General features: G+C 39.9%; 1 protein-coding gene and 1 long non-coding RNA gene across 2 annotated transcripts in view; one reads left to right on the plus strand and one right to left on the minus strand.

The window, feature by feature from the left end:
* The window catches only part of LOC309867157, a 185,002-nt gene that overhangs the window by 102,409 nt on the left and 57,103 nt on the right, over positions 1–25,490 (plus strand). The window lies entirely within an intron of this gene.
* The window catches only part of RTF1 (RTF1 homolog, Paf1/RNA polymerase II complex component), a 53,890-nt gene that overhangs the window by 7,798 nt on the left and 20,602 nt on the right, over positions 1–25,490 (minus strand). Inside the window, exons 3-8 of the mRNA XM_082735562.1 lie at positions 18,202–18,349; positions 16,975–17,179; positions 9,908–10,022; positions 9,058–9,169; positions 1,524–1,659; positions 617–794 (exon numbers count right to left, since the gene is read on the minus strand). Coding sequence (XP_082591688.1) covers positions 617–794; positions 1,524–1,659; positions 9,058–9,169; positions 9,908–10,022; positions 16,975–17,179; positions 18,202–18,349 — 894 coding nt within the window. The remainder of the gene's footprint in view (positions 1–616; positions 795–1,523; positions 1,660–9,057; positions 9,170–9,907; positions 10,023–16,974; positions 17,180–18,201; positions 18,350–25,490) is intronic.

Here is a 25,490-nt window from a genome sequence, read left to right on the forward strand (position 1 = left end):
AAGCTTTCTGGGACACAGCATGGCTGCTGGTCCTCACAGAAGGAGGTAAACACATATTAAAACCGTACACCCAGGCTAAAACAAACAAAAAGAAAAGGAAAAAAAATAATCAAACAGCTATGTTCCAGCCATTCAGATCATAGAGGCAGTGCCAGAACTCACAAAACCACCTCTATTAGGTTGGAGGGTGGTTTTCGGTGTTTTTGTGTTTGTTTTTAAACCTCAATATAATTCTGCTTCAGAAGTCATTCAGTATGTAACATGGAAATTTTTCATTTATTTATTTTTCAAATGAACAAAGCTTCCAGATTATGTAACTCCCAATGAATACTCCCTAAATGTCTCTCTCCTCATTTTTATATGAAAGGAAAAATAAAGAGAGTTATTCTAAATCTAAACCCCCCACCACTAGGCTCCAAAGACTCCTTCTGGCAGCAGGTCATGCACGATCTCTGGTTACCTCAGACTGTCATTATGCTACAGGCATCTCAATTAGAGTCTATTTTCCCATCAAATGGTAGCAGAAAAGTGACAGACTTGTTCAGCAGCTCCTACTCCCAGTCAAGAATCATTATATTTAAAACATGGACAATTGTCCATGGAAAGAAACACCAACCCGGTAAACTGGTTTGCTGTTGTGGTTTCCAATGCCAATCCGTACAAAACATCCTGTGACCGTTTTAGCAAAGAAGGGCATGTGACACCAACGCTCTAGCTTATGCCGTGATAATCGAACCCGATTCAATTCCTCGGGTAAGGAGACTGGTTGTGATTTGGGAGGGATCTCTTCTTTCCTGTGAGGAATAAAGGGTAATGGGAAAAGTGTTCCTCATAAAAACAGACCAAGGGGTGCCTGGGTGGCTCAGTCGGTTAAGTGTCCCCGACTCTTGATTTTGGCTCAGGTCATGATCTCAAGGTTGTGGTATCTAGCCCCATGTTGGGCTCCACACTGGGCATGGAGCCTGTTTAAGGTTTTCTCTCTCCCTCCCTCAGTCCCTCCCCACCCCCAGCCTCCAGCATGTGTTGTTTCTGGAAAAACCGAACAAAACAAAAAACCCCACAAACAAACAAAACAACAACAAATCAGATCAAGATACAGAAATACTACCAACTTCTTAACACTTAACCAAAGTACATGGGATTAACCGTAAGAGAAATAAATGAAGTCATAGGAAAGAGTGGTAACAGAACCCTGCTCCTATGAACTATCTTCAGTGAGGCTGTCATTCCAGATAATCTACCAGAGTAAGAAAAGTAATGGAAACTTCAGGCCAGTCTGAGGGTGACATGAAGTCAGGGCCTACCTGCCAGGCCCAGACAAAATGTCCAGAGGTGCAGGCTAGGAGCCAAAGGCAGGAGCACATGTTTGGACTGGTATGTTAGGGAACTCCGCTCTACGATTCAGGGTACTGAACCAAATCGAAGTTCACCACCCAAACAAGAAGACTTTGGAAACTACACTAAGTTTCTCCCCAAAGAACCCACCTATCCTGACTATTAGACCGAAATATACACATGCTTACTCCTCTTCTTCATCAGATGATGATGTTCGGGATGAACGGTCTGACTTTTCACTGGATTTGTCATCCTCTTCCTCTTCCTCATCATCAGAGTACACCTCACTGGTCTTCAATGGCTGTTTTTTAGCGAGGAGCTCAGCTAAAAAGAAAGGGGAAATGTTTATCCACATTCTCTCAATAAGAAACTGAAACATCTTCTATGCTTGAAAAAGAACCAGGACATGGGAAGGGACTCAACAGACAGCCCTATCCTCTCTGGACTGCACAGTGATCACCGGGGTTACAAAAAGAACCGAGTTAAACCGGAGTTAAAAACATTCAGGCGGGGCGACGGGGTGGCTCAGTTGGTTGAGCAGCTGCCTTCGGCTCAGGTCATGATCCTGGACTTCCAGGATCAAGTCCTGCATCGGGCTCCCAGCTCCTTGGGGAGTCTGCTTCTCCCTCTGACCTTCTCTCTCATGCTCTCTCTCACTCATTCTCTCTCAAAGAAATAAATAAAATCTTTAAAACAAACAAACAAAATTCAGGCACCAACTGTCGATCTTTAATAGACAAAAAAGGGCTGGAAGCTTATTGCTCAGTGGGCAGAAAGGGTTGCCAACTCTAATGAGTTACCTATATTACACTCCAGATGTTTGAAGATGGGCAAGAAAGATGGGGAAAATTTTGTGATGTCTTCAGAGAGTCTTGGAGAAAAACTTTATTTGCAATTTAAAGCACTATCTAAATTAGCAGAAGACTGAAAACAATGCAAATATCTGCACAGGGGAGTGGCTGAATCACCTCTAGTACATCCACTTAAACAGAGTACTATGCAGCTATGAAGGGACCAGGGTCACCTGGGTGGTGTAGTAGGTTCACTTGGTTGGCACTTGGTTTTGGCTCAGGTCATGATCTCACAGTTGTGGGACTGAGCACCAGGTTGGGCTCTGCACTAAGCACTGAGTCTGCTTCAAATTCTCTTTTCCTCTCCCTCCAGGGCGCACACTCTAATAAATAAATGAATAAAATCTTTTAAAAGATCTTTATTTTAGCAAGAGAGAAAAAGAGACAGCGAGAGAGAGCAAGAGTGGAGAGGAGAGGGAGAAGCAGACTCCCTGTGAGCAAGGAGCCCAACGTGGGGCTCAATCCCAGAACCCTGGGATCATGATCTGAGCCAAAAGCAGATGCTTAACTGACAGCCACCCAGGCACCCCAAAATAAATAAAATCTTTAAAGAAAAGAAAAAAAGGAATGAGTCATTACACTACATCCTGAGTTAGAAAATGTTTTTTAGAGGGCCAGTCAGTAAATATTTTAGGTTTGGGCTTCATGTGGTCATTATTTCAACTATTCAACTTTGCTGCTATAGATAAAGAGCAGCTACAATTATGAAACAAATGGGCATTGCTGCTTTCCAATAGAATTCTATTTCAAAAACAGGTAGTTTAGGGGCACCTGGGTGGCTCAGTGGGTTAAAGCCTCTGCCTTCAGCTCAGGTCATGATCCCAGGGTTCTGGGATCGAGCCCCACATCGGGCTCTCTGCTCTGCAAGAAGCCTGCTTCTCCCTCTCTCTCTGCCTGCCTCTCTACCTACTTGTGATCTCTGTCAAATAAATAAATAAAATCTTAAAAAAACAAAAACAAAAACAAAAACCCAGGTAGTTTAGAGGCGCCTGGCTGGCTCAGTAGGAGAATGCGACTCTTGATCTCTAGTCACGAGCTCAAACCCTACAATGGGTATAGAGATTACTTAAATAAAATAAAACTTAAAAAAAAAAAAAAAAGTCATTGGGACGCCTGGGTGGCTCAGTTGGTTGGACGACTGCCTTCGGCTCAGGTCATGATCCTGGAGTCCCGGGATCGAGTCCCGCATCAGACTCTCAGCTCCATGGGGAGTCTGCTTCTCTCTCTGACCTTCTCCTCGTTCATGCTCTCTCACTGTCTCTCTCTCAGGTAAATAAATAAAATCTTTAAAAAAAAAAAAGTCATCTACCAATCACTATGTGATATAAAAACTAAGGAGTGACCTCTAGGATCTGTGGTTAAGTGAAAAAAGCAATGTAGAGGAAAGTATGCATAGTGAGCTACCATTAATCTAAGATGGAAGGTGAATCTGCCTCCTTTCATTTAAAAAAAAAAAAAAGGATAGGATACGATATAAAAAATTTGTTTAAAAGGTTGCCTGTTACAGAAGGGAGGCTGGGGATGAAATAGAAAGGTATAGATACTAAATCTCTTTGAATAGATCTTCTTTAGGACTTTGATTTGGAAACTTTGTTTTGTTTCATTTCGTTAAGTAAGATTTTTGTTTCCTTAAAGATCTCAGGGTCCATGAGTTCAAGCCCCTTGTTGGGTATATATGCGGGAAATGGTAAGTCTTTTCAAAAGCAGTGCTGAGAAAACTGAACATACCATGCGAAAACAAAACAAAACAAAACAAAACAGAACTTAGCCCCTTACTCTACACTGTATATGAATCAAAGACCTAAATGTGGGGCATCTGGGTGGCTCAGTCTAAAGTGTCTGACCCTTGATTTTGGCTCAGTGACCTCAGGGTTGTGAGATGGAGCCCTGTCCAGGGCTCCAAATAAGATTCTCTCTCCCCCTATCCCTCTGCCCCTCCCCATCCTCTCTGTCTAAAAACCAAACCAAGCCAAATCAAACCAAACAACCAGCCAACCAAAACCAAAAAACAAAGACCTAAATGTAAGAGCTAAAACTATGAAACTCTTTTTTTTTTTTTTAAAGATTTTATTTATTCATTTGACAGAGAGAAATCACAAGTAGATGGAGAGGCAGGCAGAGAGAGAGAGAGGGAAGCAGGCTCCCTGCTGAGCAGAGAGCCCGATGCGGGACTCGATCCCAGGACCCTGAGATCATGACCTGAGCCAAAGGCAGCAGCTTAACCCACTGAGCCACCCAGGCGCCCTAAAACTATGAAACTCTTAAAAGAAAACATAAGGGAAATGCTTCACAACACTGGATTTGGCAATGATTTCTTGGATATGACACCAAAAGCAAAAGCAACAAAAGAAAAAACATTAAGCTAAATTGTACTTCATCAAAATTAAAAACTTTTGTGCAATGAAAAGATACTAGCCAAGAGTGAAATGAAACCTACAGAATGGAAGAAAATATTTGCAAATCATCTATCCGATGAGGGATTAATATTCAAAATATTTGAAGAACTCAAAATTCAACAACAAAGAATATGATTAAAAAAAAACACAGGTCAGGGCGCCTGGGTGGCTCAGTGGGTTAAAGCCTCTGCCTTCGGCTCAGGTCATGATCTCAGGGTCCTGGGATCGAGCCCCACATTGGGCTCTCTGCTCAGCAGGGAGCCCGCTTCCTCCTCTCTCTGCCTGCCTCTCTGCCTACTTGTGATCTGCCTGTCAAATAAATAAATAAAATCTTTAAATAAAAAACAAAACAAAACAAAACAAACCCACACAGGTCATGATCCCAGAGTCCCGGGATCAAGTCCCGCATGGGGCTTCCAGCTCCATGGGGAGTCTGCTTATCCCTCTCATGCTCTCATTCACTCTCTCTTAAATAAATAAATAAAAATCTTTGAAAATACAAAACACAAAATGGGCAAAGAACTTGAACAGACATTTCAGCAAAGAAACCCTAATGATCAATAAGCACATGAAAAGATGCTCAAAGCCACTAATCACTAGGAAGATGCAAATCAAAATCACAAAGAAATACCACTTCATTCCGGAAAGACAAGTCTTGGTAAAGAGGTGGAAAAACTGGAACATTTATACTTTGCTGGGGGGAATGCAAAAATACCTCTTTGGAAAACAGTCTGGTAGTTTCTTTTGTTCCTTTCTTTCCGTTTTAAAGATTTTATTTATTTGAGAAAGAGAGTAAAGGGAGAAGGAGGCTCCCCAGTGGAAAGGGAGCCCAATGGGAGGATTCGATCCCCAAAAGGGAGCCCAATGCAGGATTCGATCCCACGACTCTGGGATCATGATCTGAGCCCAAGGCAGATGCTTAACCTACTGAGCCACCCACCAGGTGCCAGTCTTATAGAGCTACTATATGCCTTAACAATTTCACTCCTAAGCAAATACTCAAGAGAAATGACAACATATGTCTACCCAATGACTTATATGCAAATGCTCACAGCAGCATTATCTGTAATCGTCAAAAACTGGAAAGAACCCTAATGTTCACTGGCAGGTGAATGGATAAAATAAACATATACATCCACGGATGAATTAATACATATTACAACATGAATAAATCTAGGAAATAGTATGTACTTTTTAAAGAAAATATTAAGTGAAATATGAAGTGTCTAGAACAAGCAACTCTACAGAGACAGAAAGTCAATTACAGGTTGCCTAAGACTGGGGGATGACAGGTCTCGGGGCGGGGGGCAGTGATGGCTAAGGGATACAAATTTTCTTTTTGGAGTAATGGAACATTCTAAAATTTACTGAGTTTTATCTCACAGCTTTGTGAATATACTAAAAGCCACTGCCTTATATACTTTAAATGAGTAAATGTCTTTTTCTTTTCTTTCTTTTTAAAGATTTTATTTATGTATTTATTTGTCAGAGAGAGAGAGCGAGCGAGCGCACAAGCAGGGGAATCAGCAGGTAGAGGGAGAGGCAGGCTCCCTGCTGAGTAGGGAGCCCAATACGGGACTTAATTCCAGGACCCTGGGATCATGACCTAAGTTGATGACAGATGCTTAACTGACTGAGCCACCCAGGCATCCTGCTACCTTTGTTTTATCTCAATAACGCTGTTATAAAAAACAAAACAAAAACCTTTTCCCTCTGATTCCGAAATGGACTTATCAATATGGAGCTCATAAGGGTAAAAATTTATCCTTAAAAAAGAAAGAAAGAAAAAAAAAGCTAGCTGTACTGAAAGGCTTAGAAGTAGTAGCCAACCCAGTAGCATGAGCCCTCCTTATGTCTGGACTATGGTGTCTAGTAACAGTTTCTCATAAAAAGGTTCTTTAGAGAAATGGCAGATTCAAAATCCAGAAAGCAAAGAAACTAATGACTACTGAGGTCTCACATCAAAAGGACTCAGGCTGGGGCGCCTGGGTGGCTCAGTGGGTTAAGCCGCTGCCTTCGGCTCAGGTCATGATCTCAGAGTCCTCGGATCGAGTCCCGCATGGGGCTCTCTGCTCAGCGGAGAGCCTGCTTCCCTCTCTCTCTCTCTCTGGCTGCCTCTCTGTCTACTTGTGATTTCTCTCTGTCAAATTAATAAATAAAATCTTTAAAAAAAAAAAAAAAAAAGGACTCAGGCTAGTGACTGAAGATGGTACAATTTGAGAGTCAATAATAACTGAAAGGGACTAAAATACACAAAAGGATGTTTAAATCCATGAGTTCACATGATATTCAAAATAAGCAAATAGGGGCACCTGAGTGGCTCAGTCACAGTTAAGCCTCTGCCTTCAGCTCAGGTCATGATCCCAGGGTCCTAGGATCTAGCCCAGTGTGGGGGCCCCCTACTCAGTGGGGAGTCTGCTTCTCCTCCCCCCCACTTGTGCTCTCTCTCTCAAATAGACAAAATCTTTAAAAAGTACATACATATGTACACACACACACACACACACACACACAATAAGCAAAGAAACAACAGAGGTCACATTTGGAATCTGCTAAGGTACTATCTTATTCTTTTGAAAACTAGTAATAAAAGGTTAAAAAAAAATCCAGCATTTATTCTGCCTTTTTCATACAAAATGTACCTAATGATAACTAAATAGCTGATGAGAAGTTTCTTTTCATGAAAAGTAGATCAGATAATAAATGAAGAATGAGGGATTAGAATATCACCATTCTGCAACTCATAATGAATTAAATGATCCAGGTAATGATTACCAATGGCTGCTGGGATAGAACATATTACTATTTCCCAATTCTTCATCCTTCTCTGTACCCATGCCCTTTGCCATGTGACTCAGGAGTCCTCCCAGCCATTAACAATGGGCTTGTCATGTGACTGCTTTGGCCAATGGAATATGCAAAGAGCTGACACCACATGTGCCAATGTCAAGTTTAGGCCTCAAGAGTTATCTCGCATTTCTGCTTGCCCTATTACCTTCCTACGATCACCAGGAGAAGAATGTGCCTGAGGTATATTGGTCTGAGGAGGGAGAGAGACAAGTGTAACAGGGAGAGAGACTGCTGGTCCCAATCTGCAGCCTGGAGACTATCCCAGCTAACATGCATATGAGGTAACCCACTGCTCAAATGCAGATCCACAAGCAGGAGCAAAGGCGTATTTATGAGTTTGGAGCAGTCTTTTATTTGACGTTATTGCGGCAAAAATAAGTGACAGATCTGGTAATATCACAAAACGTGAAAGGTATTATGTGTTTCCTGATGGAAGTATACATCACAACCTAAAACCCGCCACACAGAAACTGAAACAGAAACAGAACAAATCCGAATGTGTCCAATTCCCTAGCTCTAACTACAAATTAGAGAAAATTCAAGATACCAGAGAAACACATTCAGCACCTCTATGGGATGTACCCAGCATCTGAGAAACTATAAGATGGAGAACCTCGTTTCTTCAAAATAAGCTGCAAGGGGAATAAAAGAGATGAACAGGAAAACCTATACAGATTAAGTAACTTTGGGGACATACTAACAAATCACAATGTGTGGATTTTTTTAAGATTCTGATTTGAACAACCAAATTAGTATATTTTAACTATACAACTAGAGATATCTGAACACTGGCTAGATATTTCATAATATTAAGAAAGTCACTGTTGGGTGCCTGGGTGGCTCAGTGGATTAAGCCGCTGCCTTCGGCTCGGGTCATGATCTCAGGGTCCTGGGATCAAGTCCCACATCGGGCTCTCTGCTCAGCAGGGAGCCTGCTTCCTTCTTTCTCTCTCTCTCTTCCTGCCTCTCTGCCTACTTGTAATCTCTCTCTGTCAAATAAATAAATAAAATCTTTAAAAAAAAAAAAAAAAAAGAAAGTCACTGTTACTATTTTTTAGATGTGATGATACTGTAGTTACGTTTAAAACAAAAGTGGTTATATTTTCAAGACACGTACAGAAATATTTATGGTTGAAATACAGTGATGCTGTGCTTTACTTCAAAATAACCCAATAAAAGAGGGGAATATAGATTTTTTTTTTTTAAAGATTTTATTTATTTATTTGACAGAGAGAGATCACAGTTAGGCAGAGAGGCAGGCAGAGAGAGAGAGGAGGAAGCAGGCTCCCTGCCGAGCAGAGAGCCTGATGCGGGACTCGATCACAGGACCCTGAGATCATGACCTGAGCCGAAGGCAGCTGCTTAACCCATTGAGCCACCCAGGTGCCCCAAGGGGAATATAGATTTAACAAGACTGTTTATGAGTTGGTTGTTGAGGCTGGACGACAGGTTCATGGAGGTTCATTATACTATTCTCTGCATGTGTTTGGAATTACCCATAATAAGGACTTAAAAAAAAAAAAAAAAAAGAGCTTATAAAAGGGGGCGAGAAATGTAACCAGGTACCGGAGCAGCAAATCATATGATTATAGAGACAAAGTAGCCATTACATTTTCCCCACTGACCTGTTCTGTTCTTCCGTTTTTCTCGCTCTGCTTTTAACTCCTCCATGGCTTGAGATTTCTTATCTAGTTTCTCATCCCGTTTGGAACGCCGTTCCTTGTTGTGGGATGTTACCTGCGAAGGGAAAAATATGTAGGATGGCTCTTTTTATTAACAGCCAAAGACAACATTCTTTGTACCTAACAATCATTCAGTTTTCTAATGGGAATCTATACAGGCTGCAGAAACTGAAACTTGTTTAGGGGAAGCGAGCATCCTCTAGTGGACAAAGTGGAGAGAGCACAAAGTCAACTCCTGTCTTACCTGGCTAATAAACAGAAAGCCGAAGAATTATAGGAATAAGCACTTTCTGGAAGGCCACCCTAGATGGCTCATATTTGTGGATATTTTTAACAAGATTTCTATGATGAATGCAGAGATGACTAATTTTCTCAGCTGCATTTATTACCAAGTCCAGGATGACACACACCTGAGTAAACCTCAGAATTAATCCAGCTACCTGGGATAGGACGTTTATCAACTTTCCCTTAAGGAATGCTCACACACCAGTGAGTTGTTTTTTAAAAAGCAGACTTGGAAAAAATTAAAAAAGAATAAAAAATAAAAAGCAGAGTCGGGTGAAGAATTCCTAAGGAATGAGCATGGCTAATGGTGAAATGGTAGGTCCAGAGATTGGTGAACCTATGAGATAAAGACAGTATGTCTTGCATGAACTGAACTAGGCTGATTAATATAAAACCATTTTTTTTTTTCCTAAATAAAACCATCTTTTACACACACACACACACACACACACACACTCTCAAAACTGAGGTTTATTTTTTGGATAACAAGGAATACTGAATTTCCTACCTGAGATTCTTGAATCTGTGTCAGTTTTTTCTTTTCCTGCTCCTCTTCTTGCTTTTTCTTTTTTTCTTTCTTTTCTTTCTTTTTGGCTGTTTTTAGTTTTTTCCTGATTTCAAATCTGGTTAAAAGATATTTGTTTGGTTTTTAGATGGCAATGAAGTGTTAACAAAAACTGATTTCTATTAGATAGGATAAAGGAAGTAAGTAGGGGAAGCAGTTGAATATCTTGGTTTCCTGCAAGAAACTCCAATGTACCTTATAGGTACATTAAAAATATTGAGCGTAGGGGTGCCTGGGTGGCTCAGTGGGTTACAGCCTCTGCCTTCAGCTCAGATCATGATCCCAGAGTCCTGGGATCAAGCCCCACATCGGGCTCTCTGCTTCTCTTCCTTTCTCTCTGCCTGCCTTTCTGCCTACTTGTGATCTCTGTCAAATAAATAAATAAAATCTTTGAAAAAAAAATATTGAGCAAAAGTATACCAGAAGTACTTGAATGCATTAAGCTGGGACAGACTTAAAATGACAGAAAATAGGGCGCCTGGGTGGCTCAGTGGGTTAGGCCGCTGCCTTCGGCTCAGGTCATGATCTCAGGGTCCTGGGATTGAATCCCGCATTGGGCTATCTGCTCAGCAGGGAGCCTGCTTCCTCCTCTCTCTCTCTGCCTGCCTCTCTGCTTACTTGTGCTCTCTCTCTGTCAAATAAATAAATAAAATCTTTAAAAAAAATGACAGAAAATATTCAAGATACTATTGTACTCTGTTGGTAACACACAGCTCTCCTTCAATCTTAACATAACAGAAAACAGTTGATTTCTGGATCAATTGCAATGATGTTCCATTAGAAACAGAATGAAACTACAGAGAGCCACTGTTCCTTTTATTTTTTTTTTTTTAAAGATTTATTTATTTCAGAGAAACAGAGAGACAGAGAGCTTGGGAGAGGGGCAGAGGGAGAGAGAGAGAATCCCAAGTAGACTCTGCTCTGAGCTTGGAGCCTGACATGAATTTGCTCTCATAGCCCTGAGAAGCTCAAATGACTGAGCCACCCATGTGCCCCTACTGTCACATTTGTTAAGCTGGTCAGGACAAAGCCTGTGTATCTTAAAAACACACTCTTGGGATGCCTGGCTGGCTCAGTTGGTACAGCATGCGATTCTTGATCTCCAGGCTATGAGCTCCAGCCCCATGCTGGGTGTAGAGATTATTTAAAAACAAAATCTTTAAAACAAAAATTTAAAAAACCACCACTCTCCATCTTTCTTCATTAGGAAGAATGCCTCCCCCCTTCACCTCCACACCAGCAAACACAATGAATAAATATGCTGTGAATAAATACTCTATTTTCTTCAACAAATGCAATCTAAGCTCCTTCCCTATAATAAAAATCAGGCTCTTATGAAACAAAACTGTTTTGAGAGGCATGAATTCAAGGAACATTGTGGAAGGAATACAAGAATATAATAAACATTAAACTCTTTTCATAACACTTTAAAATAACCCCAACTATCTTTTTTTTACTTAATTTTTAACAGGACACAAATCTCTTTTGTTATATCCTTTACATTCATAATTAGGGTTGTTAATGTACTTTTATAATGTGATATATAGAAGCACTAGTAATGAATTTCTTAAAAAAACACATAAAAACATTAAAGAAAAAACGCCCACATAAAAACATAGTCCTAAATAACCAATGGGTCAAAGAAGGAACCACAAGGGAAATTAGAAAATAATTTGAGGACTGAAAATGAATGCACAACATAATAAAACTTATAGGATGTAGCTAAAGTAGTGCCTAGAGGGAAATGTATAGCTATAAATGCCTACATTAAAAAGGGAGATAGGGATAGCTGGCTGGCTGGCTGGCTGAGTTGATAGAGCATGTGACTTTTGATCTCACGGTTGTGAGTTTGAGTCCCATGTTGGGTACAGAGCTTACTTTTTAAAAAAAAAAAAAGAATATTTTGAATCAGTAACTTAACCTCTACCTTAACAGAGTGGAAAAAGAAGAGCAAACTAAATATAAAGCACGCAGAAAAAAAAGAATTAATTACAGCAAGAACTAACGAAAACACAGAATAGCAAAACAATAATCGATGGAACCAGAAGTTGTTTCTTTGGAACGATCAACAAAATGGACACAACTTTGTGTAAACAGGCCAAGAAAAAATGACAGAAGATTAAAATTACTAAAATCAGGTATGAAAGAAGAGACATCACTATGGACCTTACAGAAACATAAAAGATATCATAAGGGAACACCCTGAACAATTATATGGTAACAAAGTAGGTAATTTGGATGGAATGGAGAAAATCTCAAGAAAGTGACAAACCACCAAAACTTACTCAAGGGAAAAAAAAAAAAAACACAAAAAAACCACCTATAAAAATCTGGATAGACCCATAATAAGAGATTGAAATAGTGGTTTTAAAACTTCCTACAGAGAAAAGCTTATGCCCACATGGCTTCTCTGGAGAATTTTCCTAAACACTTAAGAAAGAACTAACACCAATTCTTCCCAAACTCTTTCAAAAAAGAGAAGAGGAAACACTTCTTAAATTATTCTGAGGCCAGTATTATCCTGATAACCAAAACCAGATAATGACATTACGAGAAAAGTAAGTAAAGAAAACTCAACAAAATAGCAGCAAATTAAATCCAGCAACTTATAAAAAACTGGATATACCATCACGAAGTAGGATATATCCAGATATGCAAGGTTGGTTCAACATAAGAAAATCAATGTAATATAACTATTATTAATAAAGTACAAAAACCTCAAAATTATCTCAACAGACCCAGAACAAGCATTACACAAAATCTAACAACTGTCTTGATAAAAACTCTCAACAAACTAGGAATAGAAAAGAATGGGGTGCCTGGGTGGCTCAGTGGGTTAAAGTCTCTGCCTTCAGCTCGGGTCATGATCCCGGGGTCCTGGGATCGAGCCCCGCATCGGGCTCTTTGCTCAGTGGGGAGCCTGCTTCCTCCTCTCTCTCTGCCTGCCTCTCCGCTTGCTTGTGATTTCTGTCTGTCAAATAGATAAATAAAATCTTAAAAAAAAAAAAAAAAAATCTTAAAAAAAAAAATAAAATTAAAAAAAAGAAAGAAAGAAAGAAAAAAACACAGCTAATGATGAAACACTGAATGCTTTCCTCCACAGATTAGGAACAAGACAAGGCTACTCTCACCATTTCTACTCAACATCATACTGGAGGACAAGAAAAATAGAAGGAATCCACATTGGAAAGGAAAAAGTAAACTTTGTCTTTCTTGTAGCTCACATGATCTTATGCATAGAAAATCTTAAAGAATCTACTAAAAACTATTAAAACTAATAAATGAGCTCAGCAAGGTTGGAGGGGGCAGCATCAATATACAACAATTAGGTGTATTTCTATATACTTAACAAGGAGCAATCCCAAAAAGAAACAAAGAAGGCAATCCAATTTATAATAGCAACCAAAAGACAAAATATTTAGGAATAAATTTAAAAAGTGCTAGCCTTTTACACCCCAAACTGGAAGACAAGTGTTCAAAGAAATTAAAAAATACCTAAATAAATAGAAAGATAACAGGTTCATGGATTGAAAGACTTTACTGTCAAAGTGGCAATACTCCCAAATTTGATCCACAATTTCAATAAGAATCCCAAATGCCTTTTTTGCTTTTGCAGAAATTGAGAATCTAATACTATTATGCATATGGAAATGTAAAGGGCCCCCGGTAGCCAAAATAATCTTTTTTTTTTTTAAGATTTTATTTATTTTGACAGAGAGAGATCACAAGTAGGCAAAGAGGCAGGCAGAGAGAGAGGTGGAAGCAGGCCCCGCGCTGAGCAGAGATCCTGAAGCAGGGCTTGATCCCAAGACCCTGAGATCATGACCTGAGCCGAAGGCAGAAGTTTTCAACCCACTGAGCCACTAGGTGCCCCGCCAAAACAATCTTGAAAAAGAAAAACAAAGTTGGAGTACTCACACTTCCCAAGTTAAAAACTGACTACACAGCTACAGTTAACAAAACTGTGTAAGACAAACATATACATAAAAGGAATAGAATTGAGAGTTAACAGGGGCGCCTGGGTGGCTCAATGGGTTAAGCCGCTGCCTCCGGCTCCGGTCATGATCTCGGGGTCCTGGAATCGAGTCCCGAGTCGGGCTCTCTGCTCAGCGGGGAGCCTGCTTCCCTCTCTCTCTCTCTGCTTGCCTCTCTGCTTACTTGTGATCTCTCTTTGTCAAATGGATAAATAAAATCTTTAAAAAAAAAAAAAAAGAATTGAGAGTTAACAAATAAGCATAAATATATTTTGTGTTTATAAAATATATAATTATATAATATATATATATATTATATATATATAATGTTTATAATATATATAATTGATTTTTTACAAGTGTGCCAAGACTGCAGAAAGAACAGTCTCTTTAAGAGCCACAGAGACGGGGCACCTGGGTAGCTCAGTCATTAGCGTCTGCCTAGGTGCCTCCTTAGCGCAGTAGGCAGCGCGTCAGTCTCATTAGCGTCTGCCTTTGGCTCAGGTCCTGATCCCAGGGTCCTGGGATCGGGCCCCACGTCAGGCTCCCTATTCCGCAGAAAGCCTACTTCTCCCTCTCCCACTACCCCTGCTTGTGTTCCTGCTCTCCCACTCTCTGTCAAATAAATAAGTAAAATTAAAAAAAAAAAAAAAAAGAAGTCACGGAGACAACTAGATATTGAAATGCCAGTAATAAAGCTGGATCCCTACCTCACAACACATAAAAAATATGATCTCAAAATGGATCAAGGATCTGAAATTTTAAGACTCTTACAAGAAACCGTAGCGGTAAATCTTCACGATCTTGGATTTGGCATATTCTCAGATATGACATTAAAAGCTTGAACAAGAAAGGGAAAAAATTATACTTCATCAAAATTAAATATTTTTGTGTATCAAATAATACTACCAAGAGAATGAAAAATATAACCTATAGAATTAGAGAAAATATTTGTAAGTCATATATTTGATAAGGATTTGATAAGCAGACTATACAAAGAACTCTTACCATACAACAGCAAAAAAGACAAATACCCCAGTTAAAAAATGGGCAAAGAATCTGAACAGATGTTTTTCCAAAGATATATAATTGGTCAACAAAGGTATCATAAGACGCTCATATCGTGAGTCAACAAGAAAATGAAAATAAAGACCACAACGAAATACTACTTTATATCCACCAGGGTAGCTATTATCAAACAGCAGGGAAAATAACAAGTGTGGGCAAGGATGTGGAGATACTAGAACCCATACACAGTGCTGGTAGATGTGCAAAATGGTGCAGCTGCTGTGGACAACAGTTTGGTTTCTCAAATAATTAAACATAAAATTACCATATGACCCAGCAATTCCACTCTTAGGTCTATATCCAAAGGAACTGAAAGTAAGTACTCAAACAAATATTTGTACGTGAATATTCACAGTAGCAAAAGGTGGGAACAACCCAAATGTCAATCAATAGATGAATAAACAAAATGTGGTATATACATTTTATATACAAAGAAATATTATGTAGCCATAAAAAGGAATGAAGTACTGATGTGCTATGTGGATGAAATACTGAAATGTGCCAAGCGAAAGCAGCCAGTCACAAAAAGACTACATACTGAATGATTCCATTTACAAAAAATGTCCAGAAATAGCCAAATCTGTAGAGATAGAAAGTAGATTAATGGTTGCCTAGGGCTGGAAGGCTTGGGAGGAAATAGAAAATGACTAGTAGTGATACAGGATTTCCTTCCAGGATGTTAAAAATGTTCTGAAATTTATTGAGATAAAGAGCTTTGTGAATATATAAAAGCCACTGAATTTTACACTTTAAATGGGTAGATTATGGTATGTGAAATGTATCTCAATGAAGTTATTTTAATAAGTTAATAGCTTATTATTTACACAATATGCTTACATGTATCATCTCACTCAAGGCTTACAATAATCCCAAGGAGGAAGCTGAGGCAGGAAAAAGGTAAGTGACTCATTCAGATCACCTGTCCAGTGAGTCTGAATTGAGCCTAGACAAATGTCAGGTTTTTTTTTTTTCCACAAACTACCTTTAAAACTACCTGCATCCACCTTAAAATAATTTTTTTAAGTGAAATAAATTTTTTTAGTCTAATAAATTTAAAAATAGGTAAATAAAACCTTCAGAACTGCCATTTGACAGAAAGAAAGAAATCACAAACAGGCAGAGAGGCAGGCAGAGAGAGAGGGAGAAGCAGGCTCTCTGCTAAGCATAGAGCCTGATGCAGGGCTCAATCCCAGAACCCTGAGACCAGGACCTGAGCCAAAGGCAGAGGCTTGACACACTGAGCCACCCAGGTGCCATTCTGAGAACTATTTAATTTCTAGAAGAAACAAACACGTTTATTTTTACTGTGAGATTACGTTATGAGATAAGGAAGAAGTCTGGTCATTTAAATATGGCAAAAGTAATTCAGAAAATACTGAAGTGGGGTACTTGGGTGGCTTAGTTGGTTAAGTGTCCACCTTCAGCTCAAGTCATGATCTCAGGGTCCTGGGATTGATCCGTGTGTGAGGCTCCCTGCTCAGTGGGGAGCCTGCTTCTCTCTCTCCCTCTGCCTCTGCTTTCTCTGTTAAATAAATAAGTAAAATCTTAAGAAAAAGAAAGAAAGAAAGAAGAAAATACTGAAGCAGCTTTTGACTATCAAAAGGGCAATTTAACACTTAAGTTTTCAAAAAAAAAAAAACACAACAACAACAACAAAAACTATGCTGGAAGGATACTTAACTTAGAAATTTTAAGAAGGGGGTGCCTGGGTAGCTCAGGTCATGATCCCAGGGTCCTGGGACTGGGCCCCACACAGGGCTCTCTGCTCAGCAGGGAGCCTGCTTCCTCCTCTCTCTTTCTGTCTGCCTATCTGCCTACTTGTGATCTCTGTCTGTCAAATAAATAAATAAAATATTTTTAAAAAGTAAAAAATTAAAAAGAAAAAAAAAGAAATTTTAAGAAGTTTCAAGTCTTGAATTCTGGCTCTGAATATGAATTTTATCATTAAGGAATTAATTACAACATTACCTTTTTTTCAACACCTCCCTCTTCTCTATGCGGTTGAACAGTTCTTGCTCTCTCTCCTTCTCTGTCATCTGCTCCAGACGGGCCCGGTCTTCCTCATCGCCCATGAGGTCTTCCCCATAGCCATCATGGAACTCTTCATCTTCTGAGGATGAGTCGGAATCTGAACTGGAGGAGGAGCTGTTGCTGTCAGAATCTGACACCTCACCTACAGCAAGGCCCAAACATAAGATTAGAACATGTTACTGAAGCCTGAGGCCACAGAGATGACCCCACAGTGTTGATAATCATTGCCACCCCTCCTTGTATTCAAGTAAGCTCTATGCCCCACACAGGACCTAAACTCGAGACCCTGAGATCAAGACCTGAGCTGAGATCGAGAGTCAGATGCTCAACGGACTGAGCCACCCAGGCACTCCTCAGGCTCATAATTTCTTAAGTTAACCAATTATTATCATGAGGGTTGAAAAATGGTGACTTTCAACAAGTTCTTCTATATTTATTAGTTGGCATTTAAAATATTCAATGTTTTAATGAGTCATTACACTGGTGAATTCTCAATGAAACTGGATCTTGACAGGAAAAAGGATGATGGAAAAAGGCAGTATACATTACAAATGAGTATTAAGTTAAACCGGCAATTTAACAAGAACTCTGCTTGACTCAATTTAAGCTAACATTCACAGGCAACGTGCTTAAAACCAGGTTTGGCCCATTCTATGCAAGCCAGTTTGTACATAAATGTTATTCCTTAAGAGAAAGGTAAAGTTTATCATTCTAGTCCTGGAACAAGTTCACTTTCATCCTAGGTTTAGCAAAAATTCTGGAACTGGTTTCAATAAAAATAAGAACATAAAATTTTTTCACTGAGTTTTGTAGGTGGTTCAAGAATCCTCCTCTTCAGCCAGATCACGTATGTGTAACCAAGAGGAAGGAAAGAAAATGCAGGGTATTTATAAAGTGCGTGGAGACTCTAATGCAGGGACTCCTCACAGGTTTGCTGGATGGGCTTTAGGCGCCTCACTAACCCTTGGGAACTGTGTATTTCTCTTGCTTCATTCAAATTCTCAAAGGATCCATGAGCACTGTGAAGGTTAGGGACCGCTGCAATAAAGATGGAGGCCATGCTGTAATGCAGCCCTGCCCCAAGCCTCCTGCCCCAGTTCTGACTCTGTAGTTCAACCTGACAAGAGTGGGAGTTCACCCCCAGGTCTGGGCCACATGGCTCACCTTCCTCAGGGGCTGAGCTCTCAGCAGAACTGTCTTTATCCGAACTGCCTGAGGAAGCAGTTTTGTTGGCTTGTTTCTTCATGGTTCCTTTCTTCTCTATTTTTCTGGCCTTTCCTTTCTTCTTATTTTTATTGCTCCCAAATGTCCACTACAAGGAGAAAAGAAAGAGGAAAACTGAAACAGGGACTTTATTGGGAAAAGCTGAAAGAGTCAAGAGTCAAATCTCTGATAATCATCAAAATGATTCTAAGAGTCTCTACTGCTTTCAACCCAAAACAAATACACTGTATATAAAGAAAGATGGATTTTTTTTAAAACTTTTGTTCAAAATTTGTTAAGTTCCAGTTTGTAATTTCTTAGAGATGGTAGATAATGAACATAACAAACATAAAATTTAAATAAAGTATTTTTTATCAAAACAGAAAAAACAGGTATGAACCTTATGGCAAGTCAACTGAGCTAACGAACTCAGATGGTACAGAAAATAGCTTCTATGGGAGGCCTGGGTGGCTCAGTGGCTAAGTGTCTGCCTTTGGCTCAGGTCATTATCCAGGGTTCTGGGATCAAGTCCCCTACTGGGTTCCCTGCTCAGCAAGGAGCCTGCTTCTCTCTCTACCTGCAGATCCCTCTGCTTGTGCTCTCTCTCTCAAATAAATAAATAAAATCTAAAAAAAAAAAAAAATAAAAACACAGATTCTAATGTTTCTATTGACAAGAGGGCAGTCATTGCTAAAGGCTAGTATGTCTGGGTTTCAATACACACAGGATGGTTTAGTTCTGAAGAGTCCCAGGAAGGCAGGGGATAAAGCCTGTGAGTAGGAGAAAGCTGCAGAAAGCACAGGGAGAAAGGATGAAGGCCAATCTCTGGCATGGATGGTAGCATTGGTACCAAACTCAAGGAGGCAGAGAGTAAACTACATTCACACACACACACACATATGTGTGCATCTTTTTTTTATTTAACTGCATATGTAACACGATAACATAATGTTTAAATGTGATCAAAAACAGGAGATCCTACAGACCTAAGGAGCTTGTAATTTGGGTTAACAAATAACAGGCAGGCAATACACAGTCACCTCAAGGCCAATAAGACTGTCTTCATCAAGCACTTGAATTATAGAAATGAAAGATTATATTGGTTGTTTTTAAAATTCACAAGAACTATTTGATTATATTGGGGTGCCTGGGTAGTGCAGTGGGTTAAGCACCCGACTCTTAGTTTTAGCTCAGGTCGGATCTCAGGGTTGTGAGAGCAAGCCCTGTGTCAGGCTCCCAACCCAGCACGGAGTCTGCCTTAAGACTCTTTCTCCCTCTCCCTCTCATTCCCCTCAATTAAATAAATAAATCTTAAAAAAAAAAAAAAAAGACTGTTAAAACTATGGAGTTATATTAAACCATGCCTCATTTGATAGTTTAACTTGCCAATTTTAGGAGGATGACTTTAGGTGAAAAGTACTTTACTTGGGCGCTTTATTTTATGTACTACAAAAAATAATCTTCATCTTTCCAGCATCACATTGAATTACAGATCTAGTATTAACAGAAAATTTCTACATCTACTATTTAACAAAAGTATAGTTTTTCCTTTTCCTATAATGGGATGATAAATTAATTTCCTACCTCAAAATAGTTAAGATCATAAGTGAATTTATTTTGGAGGGTTTTTTGGGGAGTGATGTGGTAGAGGGGTAGTTCTGTTGGAGTTTCTATCCTAGAAAAGTCCTTATGCGCTATTCTTAAAAGCCCACCGTCTGCCAGATTAAAATACTGAAAAATCAAAATATTAAAATTGCTTTCACATTTTAATTTACTCTTAATTTTTAAAAAAGATTTGAGAGGGAGAGAGGCAGGAATGTGCACACGTGTATGCACATGAGCAGGGGGAGGGGCAGAGAGAGAGAGGAAGAAAAAAAACTCCCTGCTGCGTGGGTAGTCTGTAGTCTGATGCCGGGCTCCATCCCAGGACCCAGAGGTAATGACCTGAGCTGAAACCGAGAGTTGGATGCTTAACCGACTGAGCCACCCAGGCGCCACTACTCTTAGTTATTTTAATTGCCACTTATTTTTGTACATAAGAACCAGGAAGAAGGGAAAAGTGAAAAAAAAAAGTCACATGTTCAAGAAAGATGTATTAAATGAGTGAAATTTCTTTATAAGTGAATTTACCTTTCAAACTTTAACATTTCAACACCTCAATTATTATTTAGGAAGAAATCCCAATGCTTCACTTCTGAAGTCTACTCTTCAACCATTTCAAATTTTAATCACTCAAGAAGATAATTATTAAGTCAGTCTGAAAGAATCCAAAGGGTTCAATTTCTTAGTCAACTGAGCTAAAATGTATCAACTTCCTATGCTGACAACACACATATCTCTACAGGCAATAATGTATAATACACCTTTGTTACTGGCTTTGGTTACAAGAAATAGCACAACCACACAGGTAGTAAGTAGTCAGCAGTTACTGGTTGGTTATGAAACCTCTTCCAAACAGGGTGTCGTGGCCCTCTGTCCTTCTACATATGAAGCGGCCGAGAGGGTAGAGGTGGAGATCCCAGTGTCATATGTGTGTTAAGAGTGGCTAGGTCTATTTCTGCCTTACAGATGTGGGTTTCTCATGGGCAACAGAGTCAATTCTGCACTCCCTAGAAGTGAGACAAAAGTGTCTATGAGAGTAAGAAAGATGAATGTTAAATCAAGTTACACAGGTGAGTCTAATTTAGGAGGTGCCAGGAAGCTCCCTGGCTTCCTTATCCTTCCCCCTCTACCTGCTTCAATCTGCTACTACCCCAGCCTAGCAACTGTCGCTCATTTGCAGTCTACCATGTTTATCCCTTGGGGGAGGAGGAGGAAAGATAAGAGTAAAAATAGAAGAAAATAAAATGCTTTGACTTCAAAAGGGCTTTCCTGGCTGAATCTGAGTGGGAAGGGAACCTCTTTTATCCTTCCAACAATTTCAAAAGAAATGAGACAATAAAACGACCTTATCTGCCAAGATGCTGACTCAATAGGGTCTGCCATGCCACTTCAAACATCCAGCGTCAGGTATATGCGACAGGGCTTCAGGGGAATTATAGTGACATAGGTGATTTTACTTTATAATACAGATTCTTGGGGCGCCTGGGTGGCTCAGTCGGTTAACCGTCATACTCTTGGTTTTGGCTCAGGCGGTGATCTCAGGATCAATATCAAGTCCCTTGACAGGCTCCATGCTTATTAGCTCAGTCTACTTGAGATTCTCTCTCCCTCTGCCCCTCCTGCTCATGTTCTCTCTCCAAAACAAATAAATCTCAAAAACAAACAAACTGCTATTTCACCACCCAAAGATAAATAATCACTTGAAATTTGGGGCCAGTCTCAGCAGGAAGCCTGCTTCTCCCTCACCTACTCCCCCTGCTTGTGTTCCCTCTCTCGCTGTGTCTCTGTCAAATAAATAAAATCTTTAAAAAATTTGGGGGGGCAGTCCAATTATTATTTACGTATTACTACTTAATATAGAGAAATACACTCAAATGAGTTCCAATAATCTTCCAAAGATAGTTTTTCTGGAGAATAGATCATGTTTATTTTTTATTTTATTCTATTTTGATTCCAGTATAGTTAATATACAGTTATATTAGTTTCAGATCACATTTGTTATATTTTACTTTTACTCCCATAAACTATAGGTTCCTGAATATTTTTGGTCTAAGCACCTATTTTAAATATTTACCCAGTATCTCTTCTCCCAAGATCACAGCCTCTGATAAATAAAGGACAGGGTCAAAGCTTATGGCATGTAACATAAATATAGAAATATCTTAATCCAGTTTTATAACCCAGAGGTTGCTCCCCTGTCCCAGCAAAAGACTTATTCTGCTGACTTTAAGACAGAAGGTATATGAATCCTTCTTTCATTGCCAGTGTGTGTTAGTAAATGGAGTCTAAAGAATAAAGGACAGGATTAAAGGAATGCTCTGAGGCTTTCCCCATCCAGCAGGGAGTACAAGAAATGACCAGGCATTTTATGTATTTATTTATTTTAAGAGATTTATTTGTGGGATATCTGGGTAGCTCAGTCTGTTAAGCGGCTGCCTTCAGCTTGGGTCATGATTCCACGGTCTTGGGATCGAGTCCTGCATTGGACTCCTTGCTCAGCAGGGCCCTGCTTCTCCCTCTGCCTGTCTCTCCCCTGCTTGTCTCTCTGACAAATGAATAAACAAAATCCTTAAAATAAAAGATTTATTTACCTGAGAGAGAGGATCTTCAAGCAGACTCCCTGGTGAGCAAAGAGCCTACGGCGAGGTTTGATCTCACCAACCAGGAGACCATAACCTGAGCTGAAACCAAGAGTCGGATGCTTAACCAACTGAGCCACCCAGGCACCCAACTGGCATTTAAAAATGTGTTTGTGGAATTGTGACTCTTTTACTGAAAGGCAGGCTCTGTTATGATCTTGCAAGTGCCACACGGAAGGCAAGCACGAGAAGATGAGTGCCTGTGGAAGGACATCTGCATACAAAAGCCAGAGTGACCCCAGTGAGAGCTGCTCAGAAACAATCTGGGAAAGGGCGAGGATGCGTTTCCAGTCAGGCCTGTCACACACATGACTTCCTGCTTGCCCGGACCTCCTACATGGAGGCAGGCCCACACACACCACAAGGGAAGCATCATGTAGACAAGCAGGCAAGAAAACCTCAAACAGGGACGCCTGGGTGGCTCAGTTGGTTAAGCAGCTGCCTTTGGCTCAGGTCATGATCCCGGCGTCCTGGGATCGAGTCCCATATCGGGCTCCTTGCTCCGCAGGGAGCCTGCTTCTCCGTCTGACTCTGCCTTCCACTCTGTCTGCCTGTGCTCGCTCTCGCTCGCTCTGACAAATAAATAAAATCTTAAAAAAAAAAAAAAAAAGAAAAGAAAACCTCAAACAGAGACTGGAAAGAAGATGTGTTCTTTTTTATTTTAAGATTAAAAAAAAAAATTTATTTATTTGACAGAGATCACAAGCGGGCAGAGAGGCAGGCAGAAAGAGAGAGGTGGAAGCAGGCTCCCTGCCAAGCAGAGAGCCTGATGTGGTGCTTGATCTCAGGACCTTGGGATCATGACCTGAGCTGAAGGTAGAGGCTTAACCCACTGAGCCACCCAGGCACCCCAGAAGGTGTGTTCTTAACTACTAAATTACATGAGAGGAGCACTTTGACTCTCACTGATGTAACAGATACTATAATGGGCAGCATGATCTAATGATACAAGGAGGGTTAGTACTACACAGCCCTGTGCTAGCTTGAGCATGTGGAGGTGGTCTAAGTAGGTCCTAATCTGGGAAGCAGTTGACCTTATTGGCACCCGGCTGACAGACTGGAGGAACACGCGGTGGCAAGTGGTTGTTCTGGACTTGGGTAGCACTGAGATGCATCCTGGGGCAGAAAAGCAAAGAAACTTTAAGACTTCAGAGAGGTTATCTCTAATGAGCAAGGAAGATCATATTCTAAGTCTCAGGCTCCAGAGTAGAAACTACAGCAGGGCAGTTACTCTGAAATGAGTTTACAAGTAAAATGAAATACATCGAGGTAAGTATAGTGTTCAAGAACAGATGGGCTAGTGATAAACCACACTGGGATTAGGGGTTAAAAGAATGGGAATATAGTCCAAGCCCTTCATCTGAGTGTTTCCTTATCTGTAAAGTAGGAATAATATTACCTTGACCACCTATCAGGGTAGTTTGAGACTCAAAGGAGACAGAGTAAGAGAAGTACACAGAGCACATCAGAAACCATAAAGTTCTATATAAAGACAGGATACTATTTTATGATGGGAAAAGAAAACTAGAACTTTTATTAACATGTTCTAATATCATATCTGAAATAGGGGGAGTCCACATGATCTCTATGATGCCTTAGATTTTTAAAGTTGTAGGAATCTTCATGAACTGAGTGGTATATTAAGTCAAAACAACGATCAAAAGGATTCTATAGTCATTATTCTAGACTGACAGTGGCCAGCAAAGAAGTGTGTGGGGAGGACAGGGTTTCTGATCATGATGTTTTTTTCCCTGAAAGTCAGTGGAGTTAAGAGTAAATGCAATGTAACAGAATATTAAAGAGTATGAAGGATAGCTAAAGAATATGAAGGGTAGCTCAGCTTTCTTTGTCCTTCTACTGTCTAATAATTCAAAATACAATCACATATCACACAATCACGTATCACACACGTGATTACACAATCACGTAATCACACAATCATATATATTTAACTGGAAAATTTGACATCAAATTCCTACATTCAGTCACAAAAACTTACAGCCTGACTATGGAGATAAAAACAAAAGTGAAACAGCAGTCACACCCCTCCCCCCAAAAAGTAAAAGATAATCAGTAACTCCATTCCACTGCTTGGCTGAAGTGTCAGAATGTAAACAAGTTTGAGCAAGTGGTCCAAGAAAAGGACTTCATTTTTCCCAAATTCTTATGATGAGATTTTATGGTATCTAGACAAATGAGGTGCTACTGTGTGGTTACCTACATAGCCAAGAACCAACATGTGAAAAAAAAAAAATGCTTGTAAGCAATCCACAAAGCTTTTGCTGAAATTAAGTACTCAAGCAGAGTATTTGTAGGTCACCTGGGTTCCTAACCCCAGAGATCAGATGCAGGAAGTTAGGAGTAAAGAGACTACCAAAAGAGGAGAACAGTGGCCACTTCTTACACTCACAGAGGAGAAAGAAAAGGTGCAGAATGCACTACACACAGCTCAGTACTCTGGAAGTCCTTATTTCACAATGCAAGAACTGCCATTCATAGTCATGACTAAATCAGCAAGGAAAACTATATAACAATACCTAGCAAAAGATTTTTCAAGTAGAGTGACTGTCTAGATTTTCAACAGTACTGGGGTAACTCATCTACATGTAACATCTTGTCTTAGAGGTATGGTGTGCACGAAATCTCCACTAAACCCAATATCCACACAGGAAAATATTAGCTTAGCAAGGGAGGCCTTTCTGAGAGCTCGTGCTAATTAGGTATTATCTGTATGGTAAAGCAATCACAACATGCTCTTGGATATCTAGGTCAACTTCCCGGAGAAGTTGTTACTAAATGAATTTATAAGCAAAAGTTGTATCATTTTCAAAAGGTTCTATTAATAAAAATACTGGAACCAGCAAGAGATAAGAGAGTGGGAATAGGAGTGCAACTAGATCCAAGTGAGAGAATCTGAATGATCAGATAAGAAGAAAAGAGAAGAAGCCTCAGAAAGAAAGTAGAGCAAAATGAAAGGGGGGGGGGAGCAAGAGGAGAGCAATGTCTTCA

This window comes from Mustela nivalis (assembly GCF_964662115.1).
Source record: "Mustela nivalis genome assembly, chromosome: 6".
Taxonomy (NCBI): Eukaryota; Metazoa; Chordata; class Mammalia; order Carnivora; family Mustelidae; genus Mustela; species Mustela nivalis.